We start from the raw sequence: 13,073 nt of genomic DNA, 5'->3' as shown, positions 1-13,073 counted from the left end.
AACCAGCCCCACTGGTTCAAGGGTAATTGTACTAAGAACAGCAGCCCAGGAAGAGTGTGGAATGAAAGTGATAATCACTTTTGTTTGTCAGACGCCCAGGTTCCCACAGGATGCTGGGCATCCCCGTGAACGTAGCCCCCAGCCCCCTGCGGGGTACCTAAAAACTATGGCCTCCCTAGCCTAGAAGGCAAGAGGTAGGCAGCCCCCCAAGCTCCTCCTGGACATCAGAGGACAGGAGCTTCCTGGGTGCTTACCTCCACAGGAGGGAAAGCTTTCCGTTAGAGAGGGGAGGCCAGTACTGGGGCTATACCCAGGAGGAGCCCTGCCCAAGGCCCTGAGGTGGTAAAATGTCAGCCTTTTAGGAAGCTTCTGTCTTTAGAGTCCCCTGGCTCCGAAGACCCCTTCTGTGTGGATTCCTCCTGAAGGAAGAATACTCTTGGTCTGCTTGGTTTTCCAGGGCCTCTCCCCACTCAGACAGCAGCAGCTTTTGGGTTTGGCCTCCTCCGGGCCTTAGGATGCTGAGTAGTGCCGTGGCAAGCCCCTGCTGGCAGGCCTGGGGCAGCTCTGTGGAAAAGCCAGGCTGGGACTCAGGCCTGCTGGGTCGGCAACCAGGATGCCTAGAAGACTGGTGGAGCTGAGGCCCAAAGTGTAAAACAGTCCATGACAAAGATCTCAAAAGAGGCACTGGAGACCCCCAAAGCTTAGTAAGAGGACCCAGAAGAGGGAGCAAGGACCTCTCTGAAGACAGCAATTCGGTGGGGCACTTGCCTGAGTGGTAAGCTAGCCTCTCATTCCCCCGGTCCTCCCCACTGTTCTCTGCTGTCTCCACCCCTCCCAGGTGATCACCAGGGCAGAGACTTCAGGCATGCCTTCTGCTTTATTCTGTGCCCAGACTGAAATGTGACAAGACTTGCTGTCGGTCACCCAGAACAGCAGGAAGGCAAAAAGAAAGAAGAGGACATGGTCCTTGCCATGGAAGAGGGGCTGCAGTGGGCATGCCTGTCCTTCCAGATTTTGGCAGGGCAAAGTTGCCATGGTGTTTTGTGGGGGATGTAGGTTTCATAGAAAGTGACAGAACCAGAGATGTTTGGAAAGCCCCCTCCCTGCCTTAAGAGGACTACCTGCAGGGCAGAAAGGAGCCAAGAGGGTCTTTCAGAGAAGCAAGGACCTCAAGGCAGTTGTGGGCAGGGTGGGGGCGGGGTGTTACCTGGAGGGGTATCATTCCTCCCTGGGAGCAGCATAATGCTGGATTCTTCCAATTCTTCCCCTGAGCTGGGGCCTCCACATCCAAGGCCAGGCCAAGCTGACTCCTTGACCTGGGCCTCATAAGACCCTGAGCAGGGAGCTACTCGGAGCCTGCCCAGGGCTCTGCCTGTCGAACTGGAAGATCCTGAATGGTGTTTGTGTTAAGCTGCCAGGTTTGTGTTAGTGTGTTACACAGCCATATAAAACTGACATACCTGCATTCCCACTTGGAGCTAGAAGGGAGCCCCCCGAGCTTGGTGAGCTTATATTTGGAGAAGGTAAGCTGTGTGCAGGTGGTCCTCTACCTTGGCGTGCTCCACTCAGTGTTGCATCGAAGCAGTCCGTGGCCATGGCCTGGGAGTACTGGCCCCCAGGCTTTGGGATGACTGACCCCCCTCCTCCCATTGAATAGTTAGGCTAGGCCCTAGTTCTGGTCCTACAGGGGTGATCTATAAAAGAAGCCAGGGATCCCCAAGGGAAGTCATCCCTTGTGCTGTGGCACCAGGGATCTGTGGCTGGGCCACCAGAAGGTACAGCAGGATGGACCAGACCCTAGTGGTTTCCCCAAAGTGCACAGAACCAGGGTCCCAACACAGCAGGCCCCACCCTCACCTCCAGGTTATATGGGGGTAGTGGCCAGGTTCTCACTATAGGAGAAAGACATGAGAAGGACAAGTTTGCCGGTGGGATTTACCCATTTGTGAGTATAGACTATGGGCCTGAACTCGTTTGGGGGAACCCTGCACTAGTAGAATAAAACCCCCCTCTCATCCAGGCCAAGGGCGTGACCCACCAGGTACTCCACGCAGGCAGAATCACAGGTGAAATCAGAACCCAGCAGAAGGCTGCTTTGGGGAGAAGTCTACAGGATCCTTGTTGATGACATTTAGTCACTGACTAGGCAGGTGGCATATGTCCTGTGCAAAGAACTGGCCACACAAGGCAGATGCAGGAGTCCTCAGAGCCAGGTTTCTGCTCCAGATGCACCCCCACCCTGCGTGAGCGCCACCTCCAGGGCCTGCTCTGGCTGCAGCTGGCATGGGGGGCGGGGGAAAGGTGGATGGCAGGCTAGAGCCCGGTGATACCCAGTCACCAGGAGCTGGACTCCAAAAAGGCAGCAGGTACAGCCCACCAGAGAGGGTGAGGTGAAGATGCAAGCCCTGAGACAGAGATGGCAAGCTCTCTCTGTAGAGGGCTTGGTGGTAAGTAGTCTGGGCGTGGCAGGCCTTGTGGTCTCCATCACGACTATTCAGTTCTGCCATCATAGGAGCAGCCACAGATGATATATAGTTGAGCAAGTCACTGTTCCAGTAAAACTGCTGGATGTAGCTTGCCGGCTTGTGTGCCGACCCTCCCCTGAGGTCACAGTACTCTTCATTAGAAAGAGCCCTGGGTCCCATTTCTGGGGCAGGAACTGGAAAAGCCTCACCCTGCCCACCTGCCCTGTGGGGAGACTGGTATCACTGTGAAGGATGCTCAGCGTGATGGGCAACAGCAGTCCCCCAGGCCAGCTTCAGGATCAAGTTTGCCCCACCCGATCCCTGAGTCCCAACCTTGTAGCCATCAGAGCTGGGCAGCTGTCCAAGGGTGCATGTGCTGGTACTGCTTAAGGAATCACCTGTGGAGTGGGTGCCACAGTGTCCCAAGAAGGTGTCCTGGTGAGCCACAGGGAGCCACAGGAAGCCACAGGGACCTGGGCCTGCCTGCTGCCCTTGGGCATGTTCCTGCTGACAGGCCCTGATGGTCTTCACCCTCCCAGGGCAATAGTGCATTCAGACGGGAGGAAGGATGTGCAGACGCTTGGCTGGGGTCTCAAGCCATCACGATGGATGCAGTTGCAGGGCGGGTGCAATGCAGGAGGGCAGGGAGGCTCCAGGAGGGGTGCCCGAAGCAGTCAGTCAGGCCCCTTCCCCAAGTAGCAGCTGTGAACCTCTGTCCTCCCACAGGTGTGACGAGAGCTGCCTGAGCTGTGAAGGCTCCAGCAGGAAGTGTAGCAGGTGTAAGGTGGGCTTCACATTGTTGGGGAACACTTGCATCACCAACCACACGTGCAGCAACGGTGAGCACCGGGGGGGAGGCAGGGTGGGCCAGGGGATGCACCTGGGTTGACCTCGGGGCTGTCCTTGGAGGTGCTCAGCTCACTGGCTTCTGGCTCAAAGAGAAAGGAAAAGGAGATACAGGGACAGCAGTCCCTCTGAACGGGTGTGCTGGCCACTCCTCTGGGTGACCATCGGGGACACCTCTCATCTTCCTCCTGTCCCTTTAGGCCTCTCATGTTGACCAGGGAGGCATCCTGGCCACCAAGCTACTGCTGGTCTATTTGTTGGGTGACTCAGAAGACTGATTTTGTTCTTGTACTGTTCCCACTCATTCCATAAGCCCTTGTGGTCTGGGCATGGTGAGTTCTCTTAGGGGAGGCCGGGGCAGCCCGGGTGGCTCGGCGGTTTGGCTCTGCCTTCGGCCCAGGGCCTGATCTGGAGTCCCGGGATCGAGTCTCAACGTCCGGCTCCCTGCATGGAAGCCTGTGTCTCTCTACCTGTGTCTCTCATGAATGAATAAATAAAATCTTTAAAATAATATAATAATAATAATAATAATAATAATAATAATAATGAGGAGAGGCCCAACCTTGGGGATCAAAGCCAGGAGGAGGCCTGAGGGGTCTCAGCCTCAGAGCCCAGAGTCGAGGCCCCCACATCCCACAGGGAAGCCCAACATCAGTGATGTGGATGAGCCCTGGTTCCCTAGGTCCACTGGAGACCAGGAAGGGCTGCGAGGACATGAACTCCTGAGGGAGACAGAGACCAGGTTGGCAGCTCCAGGCAGAGGGCTCTGGCCTGGACAGCGGGGTGGGAGCTGTGAGCAGCCATGCTGCGGCAGGAAGACTCCGTGCTCAGCAAGGCACTGGGAGGAACAGGGCAGGCCAGCTCTGGGCATTGTGAGCTTACATGCAGGAGAGAAAGCTGGCGGTCCCATGGAGCTGTCGCTGGCCTGGCCTGGCAGCACATAAACCCAGCATGCCCCAGAGGCCTCAGTGTGGCCTCCTTGCCTTGCTGTTTGGTCATTTCTTTTTGGTTTGCAGAATTGTGTGCTCTCAAAGGCTAGGAAGCTCCCTCTTTAGGATGACACCTACTCAGGTTATCTAGCCAGCCCAAAAAAGTGAGGGTGGTCACAGGAGGGTCTCCCAGGTCCCATCATCAATTCCAGGGCATCTTCAAATGCCAGCAGCCAGGTGGGATGGGCTGGCCTCCATCCCTCTTCCCCTCCTCCTTTGCATTAATCTTGACAACTCTTTTCCTCCTATCTCATTAGGTTTGGGGTTCTTCTGGGACACAGGAGCAGCCTCCATGCCTGTCCCTTCCATGCCTGCCCTCCTACCCTCCCCCCACCCCAGAGTTTTTCTCCTAAGTTTGCCACCACCACAGTTATCTCGAAAGACAGATGCGCAGGAGCACTGAGGCCAGGCTGGTGTAGCCGCATCCACCCTCCATACTGCCTCGAGTCCCCCCTTGTCCATAGCCGGGGCCCCTGTGCCAAACCAGGCTACACATGTCATGGGAGGATGGCGAGGGCCACCCTGGCTGCTGCCCCTACCTTCTCTGGGAACCCCCGCCCAGCCCACCTTAGGGGGCTCAGTGAAATGGGCTGATTGGAACAATCTTAACAAGCCCCGAAGTCTGACCTGTCCCTCCTCTCTCTTTCCTGGGGGAACCCCAGCTGACGAGACGTTCTGCGAGATGGTGAAGTCCAACCGGCTCTGTGAACGGAAGCTGTTCATTCAGTTCTGCTGCCGCACGTGCCTCCTGGCGGGGTAGGAGTCCCCCAGCCGACTGCAGAGGGCAGGGCCCCTCCTGTCCATCTGTTCACCCGCCTTTTCTCCAGACTGTCAGCCAGAGCCTGTTTCAGGGGGACCCTGCATCTGACAGCTTGATCTCCCTGCAAGCAAAGTCCTTCTGAGGCATCTCCGAGCACCCGGTCTGGGTGGGGGGTGGGCCTTAAGGAGATGCCCCTCAAACGGCGATAGCCTCTCGAACTCTGCTTGCTGGCTCTGTTCTTCTGGCAAACCCCAAACAGGAACGACGTGAATTCCAGGAATCCACAGCTCCAGCTCTGGAGCAGCGTCTGGGACAGTAAGTTTATTGAATCTTCAAGACCAAAGCAGAAAGGCAAGATGCTTGGCTTCACACATCACTCTCCTCCCCGTGCTTTTGTACAGCCTCCGTGAATCTCCCCTGCCAGGGTGAATCTCCCCTGCCAGGCCAGGGCTGTCCCCACACGGGGTGCCCTGGGCAAGCGTGCATCTGCTCCCCACCCACCCCCACCTGCCACAGAGGGGCCTGGGGATGGTTTGGTCAGACTGTAAATAGAATAGACTGGGGGGCGTAAAATACATGACCACTGAGGATGGAGCATCTATTTCTACATAGTCAGCAACTTCTGGAATTGCAGCGATGTCTTAGAATATCCTATTCCAAACCTGGATGGGAAGAGCCTTCCTTTCTCCACAGCACTGTCCCGCCAAGTGCCCGTTGTCACCACATTCTGTCATGTTTCCAGGGGTCTCCTGGTCCAAATGATCACCTCTACCTGATGCAAAACCTTCTGAGGAGGGCCCCAGGGACGTCCTGGGGGCCAGCCAAAAGGAGCCCCAGTGACTTAAGCAATTCCTCTTACCAAAATAGAACCCCAGCCCTTGAACCATTAATCTGATCACTGCCCATTTTGTGGAATTGCTTTTGAAATATGCTTGGCCTCTGCTCACCGGGAGACTTGCTCTTAAGGTGGATGGTCCTGTGTCTGTATGTACTATGAGCCTAATGACACAGTTGGGTCTATTTCTGCCAAACCTGTGTAGGCATTTTATAAGCTACATGTTCTAATTTTTACCGATGTTAATTATTTTGACAAATATTTCATATATTTTCATTGAAATGCAGACCTGCTTGATCAGTTCCCTTGACTATGGGAGTGACATTTGCCTTAAATTTTTTCAAGCTTGTTCTCCATTTTGTCCTGCTCCCCTCTATGACTGTAATGCATTTGCCTTGTCCCCTAGTAGCTGGGGAAGCCCAGCTGTTGTTTATTGAATCCACAACTTCAAAAGAGAAATCCACAAAGCAAATACAATGTTAACCCTGTTAATAAAAGAGTTAACATCCCCTGACAAAGAAGCCCATATTTCTTTCCAAGGCATAACAATTAAACAATTAATAAACGTGGGTGTTGACCAATGTGTGAAATGGCTTTTTTTATGGCTTTGGATCTCTTTGATGCCATTAAGCCAAAGAGCTTCAGCTCATGTTAGCGAATGTTCATGTGATGAAGTCAGGGGGGAAATCCCAGAGCTCCAGCTCCAGCCCCAGGGAATCTTTTGGTAACCGGCCTTCTTCAGGCCACCAAAGCCTGGTTGGGTGGAGGGGCTAGAGACAGAGATGCCCTTCATTGTCAAGGGGTCGCCCTCCACAGCCCCTACCACATGCCTCTTCACCTCTGCTAAGTGGGACTTAATTAGGACACAACTTGTCTTTTGCATAGTGACTGAAATCCCTGTACCCATGGGTTCTGTGCTGCATGGGATTTTTACCATGGCCGCTCTTTGAGGTCAGAAGCTTATATTTGCTGGGAATCCAGCAAATTTTTGGATTTTATTTGCAGCCTTTATGGCTACAAATAAAGGAAATGCACTCACTGGAACCGACTTAGGAAAAAAGACAAAAATGGGTAAAGGGCATTGTTTTAGGAATCCAGGGTTAACTTAGAATTCAGGAAGGGTGCAGCTGGGCCTTGGGGCTCCTGGGACCAGCATTAAAGGTGACAGTGTTATAGCCTGTCCTCCTCACCTCCCCAGCTGATCGGACAAATAACGAGTCCACTGACACCTCCCACATGAAACTGGTACAAATCAAACTCCCGAAGCAAACTTTCTGTATCTGCTTCTTGGCCATGGTTACCCTGCTTCGTGTTAGTGTTCACCTAGCCCCCATCGACTGTGGCCACAAGGACGGTTTGTACAGCAGAACATGGCAGCAGGGAGCTTTCCAGAGACCTCAGAGCTGGAAGAAGGGAGCAACATGCAGTTCTCAGCAAGTGGGGTAGGCCACACAAGCTGACAGCTGCCCCCACGAGTGTGAATCGGCTGGAGCTGCCAGTGTGAGGCAGTGATGGAATGAGTGTGTTCGGACCTGGGCAGAATACGGGTAAGGGTTCAACTTTCCCCATGAACCAATTGAATTAAAACCAGCAATGCTAAGTACCTCTGGTGCAGGGACCATTTCAGCCCCTGGAGCTCTTTTCCCACTGAGAGCAATGGTCTCACATTATGGGCACTGAGTCAGAAGCAAATTCCTTTTATTCCCAAAGGATCCCAACTATGAGAAGCCAGCCAGGCTGCCTCAGAGTGCATGTCCCCTTGCTGCTGTGGCTGGCCAGCTGGCCCTGGGGCTGTGGAGGGTGGTGGCAAGCTGAGAAGCTGTCCATAAAATCCTAGGGACTGGGACACCTGGGTGGTTCAGTGGTTGAGCATCTGCCTTCAGCTCAGGTCGTGATCCCAGGGTCCTGTAATCCAGTCCTGTCCCCCCACCCGCCCCGCGCGCATTGGGGTCTCTGCAGGAAGCTTGCTTCTCCCTCTGCCTATGTCTCTGCCTCTCTCTGTGTGTCTCTCATGTATAAATAAGTAAAATCTTAAAAAAAAAAAATAAAAAAGTTGTAGGGACAAAACACCACCTTTTTAAAAAGGACTGACCGCGTAAAGTGCCTGTTTGCAGATGGCCCAACTTTAAGGATATTTGGACTCAGTGGGGGTGAGGCATGTTTATGGATTTTGTTTTATAGGGTAAAGTCAGGGATCACCTCTAAATCTGTTGTTTTGTAGACTGAGGCTCATAGAGGTAAAGGGACTTGCACTGGGCCACACACTGGCAAGGTGGCTCCCTTGCTGTCTTTAGAGAGAGGGAGGCTGGCTCTGTGTGAGTGTGTGTGTGTTGGTGGGGGGTGGGGGTGGGGTGGGGTGGGGTGAGTTAATTCTATGGTTGGCCAAATCCAGCCAGGATGGATTTATTTTAAACTGGCTTTATTTGCAGGAGATGATAGTTTTCTGACCTTGTCTCCATGTGTGCATCTCCATCCCTCCCAGGCCACTGCTGACTTTATATTTTGTAACTCTTGAAAGGTTTGGGGGAAGTTGCACTTTTTAAAGAAGATATACCTATAACAGAAAGGGAGGAATTAAACTTGAAAAAAAACAGAAGGTTTCTATAAACCTCTATGGCCAGCCATAGAGAGCACTTGAACTTGGGGGAGACTGCCGTCCACTGCATTTGACTCACCATAATAGGGCTGAAGAGGGCTGTAAGTTTGAATGCTTGAAGTATGCTGGGACCCCTGGGAGCAGGGGAGGGGAGCAGGGGAGGTCCAGATCTGAGGATGGAAAGGGAAGGGGGTGGAGAAGTGAAACAGAAAGGACATTTTATTTTATTTTATTATTATTATTTTTCAAAGATTGATTCATTCATGAGAGACACAGAGACACAGGCAGAGGGAGAAGCAGGCCCCACACAGGGAGCCCAACGTGGGACCCGATCCCCAGACCCCAGGATCACACCCTGGGCCAAAGGCAGGCACCCAACCGCTGAGCCACTCAGGGATCCCCAGAAAGGACATTTTAGTAAGAACAAAGAGGGATGATGGAAACCAAGGCCATCCTCCAGCATCTTAAGGTTCTTCCCATTAAGCTGGGAGGCATCTGGGTTCTGGCAGCTGTGGGAAAGGGGTCTGTATCCTACTCAGCCAGCCTTTTCTGCTGCTTTCTTTCCTTGAACCCAGGACTTACCCTTCCTGGCTGCTTGCCCAAGGCTTTTCCTGACACTCCAGGCTCTGTGGTTTGTGCACAGAACAGAATCCCTACGTGATACAGCACTGAGCACCTGCCAGAACCCCAGGTCCTGGGGTTCAGTTCCCACCACCCAAAACTTCCCCTTTACTGACAGACAGACACACACACACATACACACACTATGTACCAGCCATACTAGGAGTGATCAGATACCTCTTAGGCTATCTGTTGAACAAAGAGGAACCTAAATGCTCAGAGCAGAGAACATTCTGTTGCCAGAAAGAGTGGTTCTCAACCTGTTGGTGATTTCCGCCTCCTAGGGGATATTTGACAATGTTTGGAGACATTTTGGGTGGTCACACATTTTGGTGGAGGTATGTACAGCATCTAGTGAGCAGAAGCCAGGGATAGTGTTAAACATCCTGCAGAGCACAGGACAGCCCCACAAAAAATAATTATCTAGCCTCAAAGTGTCAACCTCTCAAATGAGGTTGAGACACCCCACCCAAAAGAAATGAAACTTAAAAAGGTAATCTCAACTTCATAGGGATGTCGTACAATGAATAAAACCGCCTATAGTTTGACTTATGTCCCTGTCCGTGTGCTGAAGTGAGGGAAACTACAATTTCCCTTTAAACCCCCTTTAACCAGAAAGAGTGGCCAAGTAAAACTAGCTCCCTGCTCTAAGGACTCCACCTGGTGGCTCTCTCTGGAATGAAGCGTTCTGGATTATTTTAACTTTTATTTTGAGACAATCTCAAAGTAAAATTACAGAAAAGTTGGCAATAGAGTACAAAGAAATGTTTTCCTGAACGATTTGAGAGTAAGTTACTGATATGATACCCTCTTCCTCCAAAGTACTTTATTTTCCTATAGGCAAAGACCTTCTCCTACCTAGCCACCAGGATCAGGAACTTAACACTGATGTATTATTACTACCATCGAATCTTCTGACTGGATTCAAGTTTTGTGAATTGTCCAAAAAATGCCCTTAGCAAAAGGATCCGCTTTAGATCATTCTTTGCATTTAATCATTATGTCTTTTTCAACCTAGAACAATTCATCAGTTCCCTGACTTTCATAACCTGGAAACTTTTAGAGACCATCGGCCTGTTACTTGTAGGCTGTCCCTCAGTTTGTATTTATCTGAGGTTTCCTCACATTTCCATTCAGATCATGCATCTTGGACAGGAATCTCCCAGAAGTGATGCTGTGTTCTTCTAATCCCATTCTAGTAAGTGAATCATTTTTTTTTTTTTTTTTTTTAGTAAGTGAATCATGATTTTGATATGTTCCCATTAGGGATCCCTGGGTGGTGCAGCGGTTTAGCGCCTGCCTTTGGCCCAGGGCGCGATCTTGGAGACCCGGGATCGAATCCCACGTCGGGCTTCCGGTGCATGGAGCCTGCTTCTCCCTCTGCCTATGTCTCTGCCTCTCTCTCTGTGTGTGTGTGACTATCATTAAAAAAAATAAATAAAAAATAAATGCCTCACATTTATAAAAAAAAAAAAAAAGATATGTTCCCATTATCGGTGATACTAACACTGATCACTTGATTAGGGTTCTCCTCCCCACCTCTCCTCAACCCAGCCTGTTAAGGATGTCTGCTTCTAGTATTGCCCACAACATCATGCTGAAGATCCCAGCCAGTGAAACTACACAAAAAATAAAGAAAAGACTAATATAGGGCAGCCTGGGTGGCTCAGCGGTTTAGCGCCACCTTCAGCCCAGGGCATGATCCTGGAGACCCAGGATCGAGTCCCATGTAGGGCTCCATGCAAGTAGTCTGCTTCTCCCTCTGCCTGTGTCTCTGCCTCTCTCTTTCTCTGTGTGTGTGTCTCTCATGAAAAATAAATAAAACCTTAAAAAAAGAAAAGACTAATATAAAAATTGGAAAGAAAGAAATAAAACTATCATTATTCTCAGCATGGTATGTATACAGAAAACCCAAAAGAATGGTTATGAATCATTAGAATTAACATGTGAGTTTAGTAAAATTGCTGGATACGATGCTAGTATTAACTGTATTTCAACTAGAAATTGTTGAAATTGTATTTCAATGTCTCACATTGAATAATTAGAACATGGGATTTGTTTTTTGGTTTTTTTTTTTTTTTTTTTTTTTTAGTTTTTGGTGCTTCTTTAGCTTTTTGATGTTTATAACAGCAGCAAAAACTATTATATACCTAGGTCTAAGAAAAGATGGATAAGACCTCTACATACACACAAAAAAAAACTATAAAACACTATAAGAAATTAAACAAAATCTAAATTCATGTAACTTATACCATGTTCATGGATTGGAATACTCGATACTGTAAAGATATTAATTCTCCAAACTTATCTACAAATCCAATATAATATAAATCAAAGCATGTGTTCTTTCCTGGATGCAAAATTGACCTAAAATTTATACTAAAAAGCAAAGGACAAGAACAACCAAGACTTGAGGATCTTTAAAAAAAGGTGTGAGCCTTTTTAAAGGCAAATATCAAGTTGTTGTTGTTTTTTTTTTTTTTAAAGATTTTATGTATTTATTCATGAGAGACACACAGAGAGAGGCAGAGATACAGGCAGAGGGAGAAACAGGCTCCCTGCAAGGAGCCCGATGTGGGACTTGATCCTGGATCCCAGGATCATGCCCTGAGCCAAAGGCAGATACTCAACTGCTGAGCCACTCAGGTGTCCAAATACCAAGTTTTTAAGTGACAGTATGATATTATGCCAGAATAAGCAACCAAACCCATGGACTAGAATAGCTAGTCCAGAAGCAGACCTTCACATATTTGGACACTTAATTTTTGAAAAAAGTTACTGTAGAACAGTGGGTAAGGGATGGTCTTTTCAATAAATGATACTGAATCAAATAAATATCCATATGGGGAAAAAATATATCTTGATCCCTACCCCAGACCATACACAAATGTCTATTCCAGACATATTGCAAATCCAAATGTGAAAGGTGAAACAACAAAACTTTTAGAAGAAAATATTCATGAATTGGGGGTGGGCAAATTTCTTAAAGAGGACTAAAAAGAACACGAACTACATAAGGAAAAGTTCATAAATTATACATTAAAATTAAGACCTTCCGGGAATGCCTGGGTGGCTCAGTCAAAGCATCTGCCTTTGACTCTGGTCATGATCCCAGGACCCAGGGATCAAGCCCCATGTTGGACTCCCTGCTCAGAGGGGAGCCTGCTTCTCCTCCTCCCTCTGCCGCTCCCCCTGCTTGTGCTCTCTCCTTCTGTTAAGTAAATAAAGAATTTTTTTTTTAAATTAAGAACTTCTGTTCATCAAAAGACACCATTAAAAAAAGGCAAGTCACAGAGAGGGGGAACATATTCACTACACATATATCTTACGAGAACTCATATCCAAAAAATATAAAAATCTGCAAATCAGCAAAAAAGAACAGCCCAATAGAAAAATGTGCAAAACACTTAAACAGACATTTCAAATAGCAGTGATCCAAATGGACAATATATTTTTTTTAAAGTTCTCAATTGTGTTAGTACTTAAGAAAATACAATTAAAACCACAATGCAATACCATTGCTGACCCACCAGAATAGCCAAAATTAAAAAGACAGACACTATCAAATGTTAATGAGTATAAATTAGCACAACCACTTAGGATAACTAGTAAGAATCAACTTAAGGTGAATGTAAGTTAACCCTATGATCCAGCAAATCCATTTCCATGTATGTATTAGCATATGTATTCATAGGTGCACTATTATAATATAATAGGTGTACTATTTTTAATTGTTCAAACTGGAAATTACCCAAATGTTCATCAACAGCAGCATGGATAAATTGGAATATTCACACAACAAAATACTATATAACAATGAAAATAAGTTAACTACAACTAATACAATGTTAAGCAAGAGATACATAAGGCACAATTTTATTTGCATAAATATAAAATTAAGCAAAACCAATCTATGCAAGACGTGGTTACCACTAGGGCAAGCGTGTGACTAAAAGGACAA

General features: G+C 48.7%; 1 protein-coding gene across 1 annotated transcript in view; it reads left to right on the top strand.

Moving 5' to 3' along the window:
* Positions 1-6,476, top strand: part of PCSK6 (proprotein convertase subtilisin/kexin type 6) — a 182,069-nt gene extending 175,593 nt beyond the window's left edge. Inside the window, 2 exon segments of the mRNA XM_055326425.1 lie at positions 3,192-3,304; positions 4,963-6,476. Of these exon segments, the coding sequence (XP_055182400.1) occupies positions 3,192-3,304; positions 4,963-5,060 (211 nt within the window). The 3' untranslated portion in view covers positions 5,061-6,476.
* Positions 6,477-13,073: the final 6,597 nt, after the last annotated feature.

The sequence above is a fragment of the Nyctereutes procyonoides genome, unplaced genomic scaffold, assembly GCF_905146905.1.
Source record: "Nyctereutes procyonoides isolate TBG_1078 unplaced genomic scaffold, NYPRO_anot_genome, whole genome shotgun sequence".
Classification (NCBI taxonomy): Eukaryota; Metazoa; Chordata; class Mammalia; order Carnivora; family Canidae; genus Nyctereutes; species Nyctereutes procyonoides.
This window is presented reverse-complemented; position numbering and strand designations above follow the sequence as displayed.